Below are 21016 nucleotides of genomic sequence, written 5' to 3'. Positions count from 1 at the left end.
TGTTTAACTTCCCAAGAAGAAAAAAAACAACGTGAAAAACAAAGATAACTACAATGTTCTCTGCTAGTGCAATGCTCAGAGCAGAGAAAAAGCTAAAAGTCTTGTCAGAGAGACTATTTTTTTTCCATCAGTGCAGTTCAAGCCATGTACATAAAGTAAAATGTTAGAATTCTTTGTGGCCTAGAAAGATTACTCCTTTGGATCCCTCCCTCTTCTCCTTTCCAAGTTTAGCAGAAATAAAAGCAAGATGAAGCTAACTTGTTTCAGTTTTCTGAGTCTTGTCCATTAATTAAAAGTACAGAGAATAATTCATCCTCATGTAAATGTGAGTAAAGCATAAATACTTTATTGATATTTACAGCATCAATTTTTAAATTCATATTGTTAATCCAATATATATATACAGAGATCATTTTTTATTTGCTTATGAAGACAGTTTAGATTCATTGCTTTCTGGATAATATAGTTTGTAAAAGCATCTCTAAATTTATTGAGGGATGATTATTCTATTTTCATATTGTTTTATAAGCTCAATAATTTTTTTCCCTGAAGGTTCAAAATAATAAGACTATAAAATGCTTCACTTGTGGTAAATAGAATACAGATTAGAATAGTTTCTATCCTATTTTCAGTTTAGCAAAAGTCAAGTAGCTGTTTTAACCTACAATAGAGTCTGAATTCAATCATTCTTTATGTGACTTGAGTGACTCTGTTGGAAACATTCCAGTGCATCAATGTCTTTTGAAGTTAGCACCTTAACCCTTTACAGAACTCCAGTATGATCTGATCAGTGTTGCATGCAGAGAGAATTAACATGTATTTTGTGACTTTGCATTGCTGTTCTCATTAGCCAGAATTCCTACACCCATACTTCATGGTTGGCATTTTAGGAAGTGGGCATGAAACTTCATAATCATCAGTCATATCTGTTAAGACCTTTTTGATATATGCATTCCTCATACTGGTTACCCTACTCATTTCATGATTTTAGGATAATTGCTTCTGTTATATCTATCCAAGTTCTTCGTTTAAAAAATTCTCCAAGTCAAATTATCAAAAATTTCCAAATATTTATTGTTTAGTTATTAATCAGCATTAATTATATGCATTTTACAAACAACTAGACATTTGTCTAATAACTCAGAAAGTTAGCAGTTGATCTGACACAGCTAGAAAGATTCCATGCAACTTCTTTTTATATTAAATGTTCATTTATGCATGTATTATTACTTTTCAGAGAACTGAAGCATAACAAAATATAATTAATGTTAAAACCCCACTCAGTTATTTTCCTTGCTTATTTAAGATGTATTTCAGGAGTTGAGTATACACAATAACCTGAATATACATGTAATCATAATTCAGTATTAAAATGTCCAGTTGAGAATTTTTATTCCTAATGATAGATTCTAGGTTAATGGGACATTACTGGCCTTTGATTTTTAACTGAAAAATAATATTATAACTCCAACTTTAAAATTTTTATGTATCTGGTTGTTTATATATTTTATATAGTCTATATTTGAAGTTCAATGTTATTAAAACAACACAAATACCATTTATTCTTACACTGTCAAATTTAAACTATAAAGGAATGTGATTTTAACATTAATAAAATAAATATTCACTACATAAATACTGTAACAGTCACATGGAAAAATTTGTTAATTCCTAAGTAATTAATATTCATGATCAACTGCATCTTAATGTTATATATTTGATACTTTTAAAGGAAAGCTAAACTACTGTAGTCTTTCATTTTAATTCAGCAAACTATTTTTCTCTTAATATTTTACTTTTGATAAATGCAATGTAGAGAACATCTATAGGTCTAAATATACAACAAATAAAACAATTTTGGAAGTTAAGGAAAGCCAGAGTCTAATAAACTTCTTGGAGTTTCATTCATGTATGAAATATTTGTTAATCATCATTACTTTCAAACTTAAAGGTGCAGTTTTTGGTTCTACAAATATATGGTTCTACCTTTGAAATCTGGAAGATAGTTGGGAATTTTAATTGTTTTTGAGGGATCACAAAAACAATATAAACTTCAAAATTATACAAAATATAGGAGTAGTAGACAAGTTTCAGGTTCTTAGAACACTTTGCTTTTAGACAAATAATTTTTAATGTTACAATATAGACGTCAAATAAAATTTTACTTATTTTAAAAAGACAGAAAAATTTTGCCTATTTTTCATGCTTAATCAGTCACTATTTTTCAGATGAATTCATAATATACTTTACTATGAATAAGAATTGAGAACAAGACCAGTCAATCTCCAACCCCTTCGGAAGTTCTATCAGTGAACCATCAAAAGAATTTGCTTACAAGGAAATCCCTTGATACAGTGATTCTACGAGGTGACAATGTATTCATAGTATTCCTGCCAAGTTTATTATTCTGGGCACTTAGGGCTATAAATACTTTAATATTTGCCAAATTGTGTCTGATGATGTTAATGATGGGTTCAGCACAGTTTAATATGCATGGGCTGTACATTACTGCACATATTTTGATTTTTCTTCTAGGTAAGGGAGCGACTGAGGGTTTCTTTAGAAAGAGTCTCTGCACTGGAAGAAGAACTAGCTGCTGCTAATCAGGAGGTAACATACTGCACTTTCTCCCCTTTTGAGGTGCAATATCGCTAACATTATGTCCCTTGTGTTTCACATCACTTTTATTAAAACTGTCACGCACACAAAAAAATATTTTCTGCCTACACCATTGAACAAGGCCTTTTCAAACTAGTTTCCAGAGTCATGTTTTCTGATTTCTGGTTATTTAGATCTGTCACTAAGAAACCAAAGGAAAAGTATCAAGAGTGAGACAGAGACATAGAAAAACCACGGTCAGAGTACCAGTCCTTTCAAGAAGCAAAACATGGTCCCCGTATTGGAAAATATGTCAAATATCTGTTAAACCTAGAAAATTATATAAATGAAGTTAACTCATTAGATACACACACACACACACACACCACACTTATTTCCCCTAAATGCCTGCCTATTCATATCTTTGAAAACCATTGTGCCCATGTCTAGTGGCTTCATTGATCCACATCTTTTGCTATCATTTCAAACTGTTAAGAAAACATTTTAAACTATCTCTTCAAGATTTAAAGAGTTGCTTTCATTTTAGAAGATTTTGCTTCTTTTAATTTTTAGTGCACAAATAAGCTTGCATAATTAGACAACACACACAAGCATACGTGTACACCACAGGAAACAAATCTTTTCAACAACTAAAATACCCTCCTCTCTTTAACACTTATTTATAAGGCAACTTTTTTTCCCCAGAAGTAAATTCCAGTAAAATCATTAGTTTTTCTAGTAGTAGACATAATTAAAATTATTCATCAACTATTTCTGCTTTTAATAATTAAGGCTGTAAGAGGTTAGTGTCAGCAATGATAAACCTTATAAAGATATTCATAACAAAATAACATTTACATATACATTGTGTACACAAATATGTTTTCAAACAACAAAAAAAATCATGTCCAATAAAACTCCCATGTTATTTAATATAAGACAGGTCAACTAGACAAGTTTAGATATGCTTTTGTTTACTGCAGGAAGAACAATTTAAACTTTTAAAAATTAGGAAACTTTAACTCTTGGAAGGATAAGTTCCAGGAAAATTAAAGGCTTCCATGTTAAAAGCATAAATTGTCACATAATAGTTTTTAAAACAGAAAAAAAATCCTTTTGTTGAACAGATTCAGCTTAGCAGACAATGGTTTGAGAATGTAAAAAAGAAGAAGAAATAAAGGATTGGTATCTCTCAATCATCATAGAAGAAAAGAACCTCTGAGATGCTAGGTAACAAGAATAACTCAGTCCTTTTATGAAATGAAACAGACAAATTGTCTACAAATTAGAACATATGCATTCTGGGGGCGTAAAGTAAACAATGTTACGTGTATATTCATTTTGTATTTTATCAATGTTAATTTTGGTTTTCATATATGTTAAATATGTATACTTATTTTTAGTGCATCCCTCAAACTATTTTATTGATAATGGTAAACAAAAGTTTTGATGACTACTAACATTAAAGTATCACTGAATATGGCAATGATATAATTTGTATTTATTATAAACAAAGGTGTGGTGGAACCACTTAGCTAAAGAAATACAAATGTCCCATATGTTCAAGTGAGACTTTAAAAATTTGCTCCAGAAATATCAATGGAATAGTTAATTCAGTTCTACCTAAAATGGGAGAACAATTGAGAAAAAAGCTATAGGAAAGACTTTAACTGTTTATATCATTTATTTTAGCCCTAAAATATTTTCTTAGTCTCTTGTAAGCAGTATCATGTTTGATTCCTTGGACATAGAAAAAACAAATTTTAAATAATTAGAATTCCTTTTATATCTACTGAAGCCTTTTTGAATACTTTTTTCACTTTAAATAATTTGTAAATGTAAGAAAAAAATATTTGTTGTGTTTATTATCTTCAATATGTTTTTCTTCTCATCACTGATTGTAAATCCATGTGCCTTAACCAAAAACCAAAAAATATTAATTTAGTTTTCTAATGAAAAAATATTTATAAATAATTAGAATTTTTAAGAAAGTGAGAAAAAGTCAACTTTTACTTTATAGTGAAATTAATATTTCAAAGTGAAATACTAAAAATCAGGGCACTTAAATTCAAGTCCTTGATTCTCTATAGTAATAGCAGTTAGTACAATAAATCTCTATAAGTAAAACAGAACACACTGAAAACAAGATAAATTTAGAAACATGACAAAATATGTTTAGGAAAAAATCACACTATTATCAGTTTTAGAAAGCAGAAACTTGCTGAAGTTTGATTGTTAGAAGAAGCAATTGAAGAAAATATTTAAGAAAACAAAGAATTTTCATGGAAATAAAATTGAAGCTATTCAAGAACATATTATTAAGAGCCCAACAAAAATATATAACAAGGATAGAATAATTAACTACTAGAACTAAAGTCACACATGGCTGAATGTGGCAAAGGACTGGAGGAAATTTTACTTGATGCTCCAGATTTTAAAATAAAATTTAAATGTATGTATAAGTGTGCCCTATAATTCACTTGTTTCTTGAGCTCATATAGTAAGTTTGGAGAGTGAGTACCTTATGTTATCAGAATCTGTTTGGTTCCTCCGTTTGTGGTGGTGAGTGACAGTTCAGACAGTAGGGAATTTATCCAAATGTTTTTCTGAATGGATTCAGTTCCCAAATTTAGAAAACAGAAAACAGAGAGCAGAGACTCAGATTTTGAGTGATACCTTGATATATTCATACATGCATGTGAATATGTAGCCTGAAAAGTTGACAGACTAGAGTTTATGATATGACTTGAATGGAGATCATTTTACTGTTTATGCATTGTCCAATGTCACAGATGGATTTGGACCTATCATTCTTCAATAAATTTTTTTTTTTTTTTTTTTTTTTTTTTTTTTTGCGGTACTAGGGATCGAACTCAGGGCCTTGTGCTTGCAGGGCAAGCACTCTACCAGCTGAGCTATCTCCCAGCCCTTAAATTTTTTTATATAATCTCCTCCATGGAGCTCTTCTGTCTTTCTCATCCATTCTTACTCATCCAAGGCCTGTGATTTCTGCTGACAAGAAACCAAAATCTACAGCTTGAGATTCATGCTGCCTTCTAACTTCCATAAGAAATTTTCCAAAAAAAAAAAAAAAAAAAAAGACTATTTGACAAATTCCATATTATTCTGTCACAAGTGCCCAACAAGAAACAAAGGCAGGGATTGAAATTCAGCTCAGAGTTGGCTAATTAGGACATACACCAGAAAAATTATGAATACCTATATGAACATATTTCCTAATTTACACTAAGGTATCATCTGCTTTGATTGAGGCTGAATCTCCACCTAGTTTTCCAGATGTTTCCTTAGATTCTACATAGGTACGCTAATGTAATAAAGTAAGTAACCTCATTAAACAGAATAGGAAATACCTGTGTTGTTCTGGGAAAAGCTCCAAAATATTGTTCTATATAAAAAGGATAAAGTTGTATAGGATGATCCCATTTTTTTTTTACAAACAGAAACAATAATAATGTATATTTCTATTCTATAGGAATAGAAAAAAAATGTTTTATCTATAAGTACCAAACTCTTATTAGTTGTCTTTGCTGTTTGAAAGTACATACACTGTGTATTTCTGTAGTGTTTGCATTTTGCTTTATGACTTTTCATTATTCTTGTAAAAATAAAATAACAAAGATATTTTAAATTCAGGTATAATTTTCAATAGTAACTATTACTACGTCATTTTATTGAGCATTTAATAATAGTATTTACTGACTACTTTAAATCTCAAGGCTTTCTGCTAAATATATATGTGTTTGCACAATAATTCTGGCAATTAGATGGTACAATTATTTAACAAATAAGACAAAAGAAGTTATTTCTCTTAATGTACCACTGCTCTCTCCTACTTGATGATGTGGTTATCTTTGACTTTTTCTCAACTGTCTACATTCAGGACCTTCCAATCTATACATACAAATGAATTGTTCCATTGTTCCTCATATCCATCTACTCTCATCTTTTCCCATATATATTAAAATTGTAATTGTTCAGATCTTTTAAATTCTCACCTGGGCACATGCAGTGAGTTTTTAATCTGTCCTTGCCTGCTATCCCTTTCTACTATATAATTCTAAAAGGTTAAAATTGAACCTCAAATATTTTTTATGATATATTCTTATTTTAGTCAGCTCTTTCACTTCTGTGAAACTAAAAGAACTGACAAGAACAATTTTAGAGGAAAACTTTTTTTGAGGGATCACATTTTCAGAGGTCTCAGTCTACAGACAGCCGACTCCATTCCTTAATGCTCGAGGTAAGGCAGAACATCATGGCAGAAGAGTATGGTGGAGGGAAGCAGCTCACATGATAATAAGAAAGCAGAGAGAGAGACTCCATTCACCAGATACAAAATATATACTTCAAAGGCAGGCCCCAATACCCAACTCCTTGAGCCACACCCTACTCACCTTCAGTTACTACTCAGTTAATCCCGTCAGGGGATTAATTCACTGAGAGTTAAGGCTCTCATAACCCAATTATTTCTCCTCTAAACTTTCTTGCATTATCTCACACATGAGCTTTTGGGGGACACCTCACATCCAAAACATAACAATTTTCACCTATTAGACATATATAATATACTCTATATTAATAACAGTGATATATGTGATATTAATATGTTAATAATATAATGACATATATTCCATATACCTGTAATATATCATCAAAAATCTTTTCAACAACCCTAACCTACAAATGCAGTTTTAACTCTCATTACTCCTTCTGCCTTGACTGAGTCATTCTAAGGTCTTACGAAATTAGACCATGCACTAGTTGTGAAAGCCATTAACATTTTTCCAGGCTCTAAATGTTACTCATGTTAATTTATCTCCTGGAATGTCTCCACAATCCCAATCCACCAGTCAAAATCATACTTCCTTTTCTAAACTCATTTATTCATTTTTATTTTTAAAATATTTTTTCTTTATTTATTCTTTTTAGTTATACATGACACTAGAATGTATTTTGACATATTATACATACATGTAATACAACTTCTCATTCTTCTGGTTATACTTAATGTGGAATTATATTAATCATGTATTCATGTATGAACATAGGAGAGTAATGTCCCATGCATTCTACTGTCTTTCCTATTCCCATTCCCCATTCTATCCCTTCACTCTCTTTTGCCTAATGCAAAGTACTTCTATTCTTCCCTACCCATCCCACTACTATGAGTTAGAATCCACATGTCAGAGAGGACATTTGGCCTTTGGTTTTTGGGAATTGACTTATTTCACTTAACATGACAGTCTCCAGTTCCATTCCTTTACCAGCAAATGACATAATTTCGTTCTTATTTATGGCTGAGTAATATTCCATTGTGTATATATACCACATTTTATTTATCCATTCATCTGTTGAAGAGCACCAAGACTGGTTCTACAGTTTAGCTATTGTGAATTGGGTTGCTCTAAACATTGATATGGCCACATCATTATAGTATGCTGATTTTAAGTCCTTTGGGTATAAACTGAGAAGTGGGTAACTGGGTCCAATGGTGATTTCATTCCAAGTTTTCTGAGGAAGCCCAATATTGCTTTCCAGAGTGGTTGCACTAGTTTGTATGAGTGGACCTTTTCCCTCACATCTTCTCCACTATTTATTTTTACTTGTATTCTTAATAATTGACGTTTCAACTAGAGTGAGATGAAATCAAAGTGTAGTTTTAATTTGCATTTCTCTAACTGCTAGAGATATTGAACATTTTTCATATATTTGTTAACCAATCATATTTCTTCTGTGAAGTGCCTGTTCAGTTCCTTTACCCATTTATCAATTGGGTTATTTGTTTTCTTGGTGTTAAGTTTTTTGAGTTCTTTATGTATCCCGGAGATTAATGTTGTATCTGAGGTGCAGGTGGTAAAGATTTTCTCCCAATCTGTAGGCTTTCTCTCCACTTTCTTGATCATTTTCTTTGCTGTGAAGAAGCTTAAGTTTAGATTTTGCCCATTTAATGAAATCTCTTATGATTCCTCATCAACTAGTTTTGCTCCATAGTTTATATTGCTAAATTTCATTATTTAAGCATATATTATGGGTCTTCAACAAATTTTTACTATTAGTTTATACTTATCTAAGCCTAGGTCATTGGTTCCCTGAGAAATAGACTACCTCTTTTTCACTTACATTTATTTCACTCAGTACAGTGATTCAAACCTTGTGATCAAAGTATATTTGTCAAACTGCCTTGTGTATAGTTCATTTTGACCAATATTTTCATCTGTTCCCTAGCTGTCTCCTAAATGGATAATTTGAATAAACTCAGACATGCTCAATAAACATCAATATGTTCATCATTTGTACACAATGGGCAAAGTGTTTGTTCTTCCAGTATGTTACTGAGCACCTACAATATGCAGAAAATTTGGGGAGTCTCTGAAAGGACAGAATGGAAAAAAATAAAATAAAATATTATTATTAATATTTATTATGCATATTTTAATGAACTTACCCTCTATTAAAGGAGAAAGGTATAAAACCACCTAAGATATAATCAAAATGCATTCAAAATATATCAGAGTGCAAAGGAGAGGAGTAGAGCATTTATTCTGAGCCAAAGGGTAAGAAAACTAAAGTGTGTGAAATTCCCTTGAAGGAAGACTATGACATCTTCAAAACTGAGCGAAAACATTTCAGGCTGAGAGGACAATATGTTTAAGAAAACCAGAAGCTCCCCCTTTCAAAGATAAAAGATGATGTGTTGATAAGTTTCAGGGATAAAAAGAGGTAAAAGAGAAAGGTGAAAAGGTTGAAAGGACTGTAGTTCTAGAGGGCTCTCAATGCCATGCTAAAATTTTAGGTTTTATACTTTGTGAAAAGTGAAAACCCTAAAAATATTTATTTGTTTTGCTTCTGGTTTTTTTGTTTGTTTCATCCTTTTGGTAATGTGAAATCTCTTGAAAATATGTCTTTATTTCTTGAGTTCTTGTATTTTGTTTTGGGTTGGCGTAGAGTAGGAAGTCAGTGTGATCTGATATGGTTAGCTAGCACAATGATTTGATGTGCTATTTTGATTATGACACTTCAATTCACATTTATTGGACAACTTTTGTTTGACAGACATTTATTAAGTACTGGGTATAAATAAAACAAAGAATTAGTTCTGCTCTCTAGTGCAGTATGGAAATAGATGTGTTTTAATTATAATGGAGAGTTAGAATTTAATGTACATTAAATTTTAATCTGGGAAGATAATCTGGAGATGGATCATGGCAATAACTCTGTATCAATGTGAGTGTACTTAATGCCTTTAAATGGCACACTTAAAAGTAGCTAGAATAGCTAATTTTATGCTACATATATTCTACTGCAATAAATACAACTATAATAAAATGACTAATCTGAAAATGAAAGTAGGTACAAAATTTAGTACTACTACAAAAGGAAAGGATCAATTGTATGTCTGTGAATGACAAAGAATAGATAGTATTACGAAAGACTTCCTAAAGAAATAAAGCACTTTACACAGATTCGGGCAGTGACTGAAAAGAGTTTATGGAATGGCCTTAGTGTAAGAGAAGGGAAGTGGGCAGGGATGGGATTGAGGTTGCAAAGACAGGATGATCTGAGCTGGAGGTGACTAGAGCTGAGACTTTGTCCTATAGGCAGTAGTGAGTAAATAGGAAGTTTCTATGGAGAAAAGAGATGATCTGATTTTCAATTTTACAGATCAAGGCTATTTCTAAAAGTTAAAGATTTTTTTAAAAAGCATATGATGGTCATGATACTAAATTAAAGTTTAGATTTAATAGAATCATTATGATTTCTCAAAATAATCAGGAGTCAAAAACAGAAATTAATGAACGATACAGGTATTACTCAGCCTAGCATTTTTTAATGTTCTTTTAAGAATGCAAGATATAAATGCAAGAGTCAAATTATTATAAAAAATATATACTTAATGAAAATTTGCTGTACGTATATGGTGTGAATGGCCCCACATCGGTAGATTGTGTTAACGATGAAGACATTTTCTAGTTTATCATCATAAAAAAGTGAATCCAAATGATTTAGATACAATAAATACCATAAGTTCTTTATTTATTGCAAAGCATCTTTGTTATTGCTTAAAATTGGAAAAACCACAAAAAAGTGCAATAAAATGCCAATGCAAAGAGAAATAGATAATATTCTAACAATCTGTTCTTTTTTAGCCAAAGCCCATATACTTCTTTAATTATTTAATTAAGTCAGTCAAAATGGATTATTCAGAAAGCTCCTGTAAAAATTCAATTGACAGACTAATTTGCAGTGAATACACAGACATGTTTATTTTAAAAGCGTTTTTCCACATGACTGCATTGTATATAAAAAGACTGTCATGTTTAGTTGTAGCCAGAACTACACTTTTTGTATCTTTTACTCTATGTATGCTTATTCTGTAACCACAGTATTTAGCAACTTTCAAGTCAAATTTTCTTAAGGAAATTAACATTTAATTTTACCTTATCTACAATCAGCTTTATTCCTGAAGTTTATTTTCTAAAGAGAAATGAAAGAAATTGCATAGAAAGTGAAATATCATTAACATTTAGCAGAATGCTGGATCAGGACAGTGAGAGGAGTTAGAAGAACTGGATTCACTTCTGGAGGTTTATGGATCATGACCATTGCAACACATATTATTTCATGTGATCATTGCAACAATCTTTTAATTGGATAAAGAACTAGTACTGATACCGCCGTTCACTGGTGACGAGTTCTGCTCCCTCTAAAGTTGAAGTTTGAACACTAGAGAAGCACACCAAGGCAAGCATATTAAGCAGGTTTTATTTAAAAGTAGTAATAATGAAGACTTCTCCCAGGAGGGGGAAGGGGGCCATGGCTGATGTTCTAAAGTCCCAAGAAGTGAGCGCACCCTACATCTTTTATAGGTTAAGGTCTCTTTTGTTCTCCAGTTCTCTCCCCTGCTTATCTTTCCTTCCTGCCTACTTAACTAGGCCTGGTTTTGCAGGTGAGATGTAAAAAGTGAGAAATGAATGGGGCAGGGGGAGGGCCAAAGTGATTCAGCCAGGCAAGGGCCCAGGGGGCATTAATTAGCAGCTCCTTGCTTGCAGTCCTTGATAAGGGCAGGTAAATTTGGTAATCAATGGGCTCTGGAGATCCTTGACGTTCCATTCTCCCAGGGCTGTCTCCAACTTCCAGAGGCAGATGGCTTTCATGGCCTCCATTTTCTTGATTTGACCCCATCCCCTATTTCTACACTAACTGCCTGTCCCCAATTCTGGTTTCAGTACTATGTTCAATGCATGGGGATGAAGAAAAGATGGAAAAAGTGAACAGATCTAAGCACAGGTGGAAGTTACCCCTCAAAAATATAAGAGCTGAGAAGAAGGGGAGAGAGAGAGAGAGAGAGAGAGAGACCCCATGAAAGTCAGAATTACACTGAGAGCATTTTAAAGGTTGAAGTTGGAGGAGGTCAACTGTGCCCAGTGTTTAATGAAAGTAGGGAGGATTGTGTCTTATGTGAATTGATTAGACTTATAATAAGAAGGCCACTGGGAATGTTTGCAAAGATGATTTCAATAAACTATAAAGAAAGGATAATAATTGTGCTGAACAGAATTTATGAGTCAAATAGAAAAGTTTAAGAAGGGAGATGAGACAGTAAGTAATATTCTTTTGAGAAGTTTGTCAACCAAAGGATGGGAGGGTAAAAGTTGAATGAGTTGGAGCAGTATTGAGAGAGAGCCTTCTCAGAATGGTAGAGAAATCAAAATGTTTATAGTCAATGGAAGGAAAGGAAGAAACAAAGGAGAATGAATTGTTGATAGACAAAACAATGGAGGATAAGCATGACTAATCCCAAGTAGTAGAACTCTTTTCTCTGCAAAATGAATGAAGGGAAACAACGGATAGTGTAGTGATGAATAGATTTTCATCTGGAGAGAAAAGAAAGACAGAGGATTTTATTAGAGGGATCTTTACCAAGAATACGGCTACTAAGAGATGTAAAAACAATACCTGTTCATGAGCTTAAAGAGACTAAGAACAAGATCACACAGAACATGACAATGAGTCAATAAAACTAAGCAAAAAAAATTTTAGTGTGGCATGGTAGACTCAGAGGGAGTTCTCATAAATTTACCACAACCAATTAAATAAAATCCAATTTGCTACAAACCTTACCAATGGAAACAAAATGGATTACCCTCTCATATGTCCTTACTTAAATTTATAAATTTTTTTTTATTAATACCAATTCAAAAGGAGGAGATATGAACATAAAACTAACCTTTTCTATTATGACATTGACCACTCAGAATAAATTCAAAAATAATATGTTTTCCTAAAACTTTTCAGGGGTAAAAACTTAAGAAACTTCTTAAATCCATGTACAATTCAGTATATTTATTTTTAAAGAAACTTAAATAGCTGAAAATAACCCAGAAAAAGAAGTTGAAAGTGAGAGATTGTAATTAAGGAATTTGCATTAAGGGAGAAAATACCAATATTCATTTGAAAGTATAGGACCATTTATATGCAGAATTACTGAAATGACTATCAATTTTCACTTCAAATTAAAGTGGCCATGTCTGTTCAGAAAAACTCCAGATGTACAAACAGAGATCACTGCAAAAGTTATTAAGATTTTTCAGAATTCCAAAAATGAAAATTATTTCTTTTGATAGGCCCCTTTGCAAACAATTCAGTTTTGGATCTTTTAATTCTGTCTCTCATTTTAGTAGGGTAAAAACAGACTTAATTTTGCATGTCTATCATTGCTTTGTAAAAATAATTAATCTTATAATGACTTTCCAGTTTCTAACATGTTTATGTAAACCACATAAAGCTCATTCATCTGATTAGTTAATTTTCAACAGTAATAATCATATTGGTAAATTCCTACCTACTTCGAATTAATAATCTAAGAAAGTAAAATACAAGGGTTTTGTTTTATTAAGAATCAAAGTGAGTCACCATAGCTAAGCTTACCAGGAAGGAGTATTTGTTTAATGACAGCAGTGTTTGCATTAGGCAATGACATCCTTGCAGCTCAACTTTGATCCCTTGAAGACAATGTAAACACTCAGAGACTAGGTTTTTAGCTTGCAGCAAAATTACTGGGAACCTATTCCTCCTGTTGGAATTTTGAGTTAAAAAATTATAGAGTTCTTGATTGGTTACATTTCATAGTAGATTTGAATGATAATTTAATGATGTCCTTTTTTTCTTTTGTTGGCAAACCCAAAAGTTTCAGCATTGTCAAACTAGTATTTATTCAAAAAGACATATGATTTCTTATTATAAAGATAAGGGTAGAAACTGTAAATTACCCAAGTTATTAGCATCAATAGAAAATGTCTCTTTACTGTTGATAATTATATGCTTCAGCACAAAGACTCTTTCCCAAGTAAAAGGGAATCAAAGTGTCTTATGACAACATATGTTAAAACACAACAAAGAAAACAGAGTTGACAAAATTGCTCTTTGCCACTTCCACTGTTTAGAATATTTCTAAGACTTGTATGAAGCAATTGTCTAAAATAGAGGTTAAAATTGCTGCCTGTTGTGTATGAGACATTGAAAGTCTGTTTGCAAATCTTTTCACTCTTTCCTATTTTGGTTAGAATATTTTCTTTGATGACAGCGCAGGATTTGTTGTTCTTATAGTAGCAGATGTGGTTGTTTTATCTTTGCATGAGATTTTGAACTTTTTCTATTAGTAGCAAGATCATGTTTAACATTAATATTTTAATCATAGACATCATTGATTGACCCATTTTACTCCTCTCTATGCAAGAGTATTCTTATTAATTTTAAAGCTAATTATCTAAGTAAATTACTGATATTTCAACTATTTGAATGAAATTTGAAGTCATAAAGTTCAATTTTGAGTCCAAGATCTGTTATTTACTATTTCTCTAACACCTGGCAATCTATCCCTCAGTTTTTTCATCTGAGAAATGGAATTTTAATAAATTTTGGGCCTGCCTATCATTCAGCTATCACATAATGAATGAGATAATATACAAGGAAACACTTCATGAACCTTGATGTACAAAGTTGTTTTGAGAAAAATTGTTCTCAAAATGCCAGCATTAATTATTATTTGAGCAGATTAAAAACATTTTTCTGTTGATACTCTGACTTTGACAATGAACAAAATAACAGTACTTCACATTCCATTTAGGTCTAAGGCTCCTATTATTAGATTTTAGAATAACTTTTTTGTTTGTAGGATGATACCATAGCACTAAATATGTTTTATAAATGGTCTTCCAATTCACTATTTATGTGTTTCTTAAAAAGAATGTCAAATACAATTTTGGAGGGAGACTACTTGGAATGATGCTGAGCACTAAGAACTATACACTTTCCTAAATATATGTTTTTTGGTTAATCATCATACTTAACATAGAAGAAAAAAATTATTATTAGCATTTTGAAAATTAGGAAACTGAGACTTCCAGAAGCTAAGTGAATTGTTCTGAGAGATGTCATTTCTAAGCGGGAACCAAATTCAAGAGGTCTGACTCTGCAAATGAGTGTTTAACAGTAGATACTATACTGCCTGGTCTTTCTCTTAATAACAAAATTTCTTTAAATATAAAAATTTGTGTATGTTTATAAAGCACCAGTTCATCTCCCATTATGTGAAATTACCATGACATCTTCCTATTATATTTCTATGGATTATTACAAGGCTCATAACTTCATTATATTGAAAGAGAGATAAAACTGGTCTTAACTAAATTAATAAGGCATGAATTAAACCAATTAGTTAAATTAGCCTACTTTTAAAAAGCACCAAAAATTGGACTACAATTAAATGTTTGACTTCATAGAAAAGATTCATTAAAACAGTCATATATTTGCATTTGTTTGGAAAAATTAGAATACTAAATTGTGTAATTTTCATAAAAATCTTCTCCCTTGGTGCAAACTTCAGTATTTGGGCCTCTGACCTAGATCCTGAAATAATTAATAGTGTTGTAATGACCCCTGTGTTTTAAATGAGAAAATATGAAATGCCAAGTTATACAAAATAAGATTAGAGGATTTATGCAGAACTCCTTGTTTCCATTTCATTTTTTAGTAGGAAAGTACAGTGTGTCTCAAATACAGAAAAATTCGAAAGTTACAAATAGTTGAACTGGTAGAATTTTAAGAGGAAGTAGATGGAAAAAAGAGGTATATTAACTGCTTTCATTTTTAATTAACCATTTATCTACTAATGGCTTATTTTTAAAATCTCAGTAGCTAAAATGTCTCACAATTTGATTAGCTAGTACAGATACTCCTTTATTTATGATGGGACTACATCTCAATAAATGCACCCTAAATTGGAAATTTCATAAATCAAAAATGCATATACACTATGTAGTATCAGTTGTTTACCATTATTATCCTGTGACCAACTGACAGCTGCTGCTCCCTGCCACTACTCATCATTGTGACAGAATATCATACAACATATTCTTATCCTGAGAAAAGATAATTTTTAAGTGGGATTTCAACTGAATGTGTAGCACCTCCCTACCATCATAAAAACAAAATGTTATTAAGTCAAATAACACTATATCAGAGACTGTATTTATCCTATGCCATAACCAGAACTTAGTCAAACTGTGAAATCCAAAGACATAGTTCTCCACAAGACCCCCCTCACTTCTAGGATCAGTGTAAGTGTAGGTCATTCCCAGATTCACCCTTAGTTTCAATAGTTCACTAGAAAGACACATAGTACTCATTGAAAATGATACTCACAGAGATGGTTCATGTTAGCTAAAAGATAGAGATTTAAATCAGCCAAAGGAAGAAACACAAAGGGCAGAGTCTAGCAGTGTTCCAAACATAGTTTCCATTACACTAAGGATGTGTTATTCTAGAATCCATGGTTGACAGAGTATTGCAAACAAGGAAACCTCATTCAAACTTTGGTGTCCAGAGTTTTATTGTGGTATCATTATACAACACAATTAATTTATTGATCACCCATGTTGTTTGTATCGGCCTCTAGATTGCAGCCAAAAGCCCCCTAAATTGTATTTTTATTTTTATTCCATAACCTGCCCTCAACCTAAGGCTATCAGGTATGAGCATCCTTTTCCCTCACTTAAGACTCATCATGGACAGCCCCCTACTTAAATAAAGATACTTCTACTAAGTATGATGTATATAGCTTCCTATGGACTGAAACCCAAAGCTTAACTTCACTTTGGACAAGGTCAAATTCTTAACTACACAGTTACAAATCTTCTTAATCTTTCTATCTTAATTAAAGGTTTTTAATGAGTGGTTACTGTCAACAATCTCTCCTTTTGTTAGTTAATAACATACTGTTAGAGTCAACATAAGATTTTTCATTCAGAAAGCACTGTCATTGGGAGATAAAGAGGAAAGTAAATAAACCATAGTAGAATCAGAAAATATGTTGTGGGAGTTTTATTGATTCAGGAGAGAAATAAAAATAGAGACAGAGAAAAAGAAAGTTTTTAAAAGATAGAAATAGCAATACATTTAAATAAGAGTGCCACTAGAAATTTTAGGACAGTCACCTACTATTCATGAGAAACAAGGACATTTTTAAAATAAGTAGATACATATTTATTGATGTAGAATGATAAATCTATAATGGAACTGATGAGAGAGAGAGAGAAAACTTTCTTCTTGTGTTCATCAACTTCAATTTCTCCAACACATTGAACATTGGTATTTGCTAAACCTCAACTTTTTATTCTAAATTTTACAACTTGATGGAAAGAATCGAGGTTCTCTTATACAATATGTCTACTTAAGCAGTATGACAGTAAGTGTAGAAAAACTCTCCTCTACAGAAAAATTATGGATAGTCGATATAGTAGGAAAGATAGAATTAGAAAGCCAGCATTTTACAACTCCTAGTACAATAATCAATTCAAGAACTATTATCATTTGCTTAAACCAGCAAGCCAAAAGTTGATGATGATATTTTAATATTTTAGACAATGTGGTTTTTTAATTATTTAATTTATCATAATTAGTAAGACATATACACTGTGCCCAAACCCACCTTATAACAAGGAAGATACAGGGAAATAATAACACATTTTCCAGTTAGAAATAAACTCAACTTTGCACAAGAAACCAATACCCCAAAACACATCAGGAAAAAGCCAGTTGCTAATAAGATCATAACATAAAAGCAGAAAAAACATCCACCCCAACAGATACACAGATTTCAACACAAAATCCCAAGATATGTGAAAAATCAATATAACACTTCCTAAAGTTTTTAAGTCTCTAGGGACAGATTCCAATGATACGGAGTAGATGAAATGTCCAGAAAACAATACAAAAGAGTGATTTTAAAAAAAAATACTTGATAAAATACAAGATAACTCAGATAACATTTAAATGAAATAAGAAAACAATGAAGAATATAAATGAAAAATTCAGCAAATGGAGGTTTAGAAAAAGAACCAACAAATCTTGGAAATGAAAAATTCTAACAGAAGAAAGAACATCTGAGATTTTAGACAGGTCTTATGAAATATTACATCCAGACAGATATAAATAAAAAATAAGAAAGAATAAAGAGAGCATTCAAGATCTTTGGGGTATAGTTGAAAGATCAAATGTCTTCATAATTAGCATACCCAATGGAGAAGAAATAAAGTTTAAGGACATAGAAAACCTATTCAATGAAACAATAGCAGAAAATTGGGCATACAAATACTAGAGGCATTTGTAACACCAAATAGACATGACTAGAAAAATGCCTCTACCCAAAATATTAAAATCAAGCCATCAAATGCACAGAATAAATGAAAGAGTATTAAAATAGTGAAGTGACAAGTCATACTTGTGACAAACCCATTAGACTAAGATTTCTGAGAAGAAACTGTAAAGCCTGAAAGCACAAGGAAATTTGTATTTCAACTCCAGAAAGCAAATAACTAAGATTGCTATACCCAGCAATGTCAGCCTTCAAAACTGGAAGAAATAAAGCTCTTCCAAGAAAATCATAGACTAAGGAAATTCATGATCACTAGATCAGTCTAACAAAATATGCTTAAGGGGCTCCTACACCCAGAAGTGAAAGAAAGGTAATTACCACTATGAAAGCACATGAAAGAATAAAACCCAATCCCATCAGAAAACCAGATACACAAATGAGAAATGGGAAGAAACCAAATATCATTAATACAGTAAACCATCAAACCATAAAGATGAGTAAAAGAGGAAGAAATGAACAAAGAATATTCAAAACAACTTCAACGAAATAACAGGAAAAATTCAATACCTTTCAATAATAACTGTGAATGCTAATAGTCTTGATTATCCAATTAGAAGATTTAATTGCTAAATGGATTAAATGATAACACCCCAAAATATGCTGTCTACATTGTACATATAGACTGAAGGTAAGAGGATGGAAAATGATATTTCAAGTAAATGGAACCCCAAAGCAAGCAGTAATAGTTACATTGGACAAAATATACTATAAGACAAACAGTAAGAACAAAGTCACTATAAAATGTTCAATTCATTCAGACTGTACTGCAATTATAAATCTATGTGCACTAAATGTCAAAGCCACAATTTTATAAAACAAACAACACTAGACCTAAAGGGAGTGATAGACCCCAATACCATGATAGTGGGGGACTTTCATATCTCACTTTTACCAAGAAGTTGATCACCCAGACAAGAAAAGTCAACCATAATCTTCAGGGTTAAGTCCCACTATTGATCAATTTTATATTATACAGAACATTTCATCCAGCAGTAACAGAACACAGTCTTTTTGTCAGCTTATGGAACACTTTACCATCTTAAAATTTCATCTAACTCCAATTAGAATGGCTATTATCAAGAACACAAGCAATAATAAGTGTTGGCATGGATGTGGGGAAAAAGGCACACTCATACATTGCTGGTGGAGTTGCAAATTGGTACAGTAGTATGGAGATTCCTCAGAAAACTTGGAGTGGACCCACCATTTGACCTAGCTATCCCACTCCTCAGTTTATCCCCAAAGGACTTAAAATCAGCATGCTAAAGTAAAGCAGCCACAGCAATGTTTATAGCTGCTCAGTTCACAATAGCTAGATTGTGGAACCGACCAAGATGCCCTTCAATTGATGAATGGATAAAGAAACTGTGGTATTTATATATATAATGAAATACTACTCAGCCATAAAGAATAATAAAATTATGGAATTTGCTGGTAAATGGATGGAGTTGGAGAATATCATGCTAAGTAAAATAAGCCAATCCCAAAAAACCAAAGGTCAAATGTTTTCTCTGATAAGTGTATGATGATACATAATGGGATGACAAGGGGGCGGGTAAGAGAAGAATGGAGGTACTTTGGATTGTGTAGAGGGAAATGGGGTGAGAGGGGGTGAGGGAAGGAAAGATAGTGGACTGAGACATGATTACCCTACTTACATGTATGATTACATGAGAGGTGTGAATCTACATTGTGTAAAACCATAGAAATGAAAAGTTGTACCCCATTTGTGTACCATGAATCAAAAATATAGTAAAAATTTAAATATGTAAAAAAAATTAAATATCCTACGTCTTCTCTGATCACAATGGGAAGAAACTAGAAATCAACAGCAAGATAAATTGTTGAAATTACACAAACAAATGAAAACTGAACAAACTTTTGAATGAATTGTGAGTCATTGAAGATGTCAAAGGGGAAATTAAAAGATTTCTTTTAATTTTTTACAGACTGCATTTTGATTCATTGTACACAAATGGGGTACATTTCGTTTCTGTGGTTGTGCACAATGTAGATTCATACCATTCATGTAATCATGTATGTACATAGGGTAATGATGTCTGTCTCATTCCACCATTTTTTATACCCCCCTCACTCTCATTTCCTTCTACATAATCTAAATTTACCCCATTCTTCTCTCCCTCCCCACTCCCACCCCCATTATACATCATTCTCTACTTATCAGGGAAAATATTCAGCCTTTGTTTTTTTGGGATTGGCTAATACTTAGCATGATATTCTTCAATTCCATCCATTTATTTGTAAATGCCATAATATTATTCTTCTTTATGGTTGAATAATATCCCATTGTGTATATATACCACAGTTTCTTTATCCATTCATCTGTTGAAGAGTCTAGATGTTCAGAGACTGGGTTCGCTGAGGGTGAGGACTAACGACGCCTACCTTACCTAGCCTTACCCAGCGTACTTACTCAGGCATCTGAGATCGATCTCTGAAGGCACAGATCTAATTTTATTTAGGGTTGCACAGGACATATATAGGCACACTATCCAATCAGATTAACACACTTGTTAAAGTATAACAGAGTCAGCCTATAGGTGAACTATACGTCGAGGGTCCAGGTAGTGTAAACAAACCAAGCATGCCTAAGCAATTCTGCCCAGCAACAGGTCTGAGACAAAGGACTGGGGGAATGGCAAGCTCCAGCACACAGCATGA

General features: G+C 32.2%; 1 protein-coding gene across 13 annotated transcripts in view; it reads left to right on the top strand.

Annotated features, from left to right (window-relative positions):
* Positions 1-21016, top strand: part of Ppfia2 (PTPRF interacting protein alpha 2) — a 462148-nt gene that overhangs the window by 273579 nt on the left and 167553 nt on the right. For 12 of the 13 annotated variants that reach the window (XM_047551047.1, XM_047551046.1, XM_047551044.1 and 9 more), the window contains one exon: positions 2536-2610. The exons of the other annotated variant lie outside the window; for it this stretch is intronic. In XM_047551047.1, the coding sequence (XP_047407003.1) occupies positions 2536-2610 (75 nt within the window). The remainder of the gene's footprint in view (positions 1-2535; positions 2611-21016) is intronic. 13 annotated transcript variants of the gene reach the window in all.

The sequence above is a fragment of the Sciurus carolinensis genome, chromosome 4 (genome assembly GCF_902686445.1).
Source record: "Sciurus carolinensis chromosome 4, mSciCar1.2, whole genome shotgun sequence".
Lineage (NCBI taxonomy): Eukaryota > Metazoa > Chordata > Mammalia > Rodentia > Sciuridae > Sciurus > Sciurus carolinensis.
Note: the sequence above shows the minus strand (reverse complement) of the source record. Positions and strands in the feature narration are given on the sequence as shown.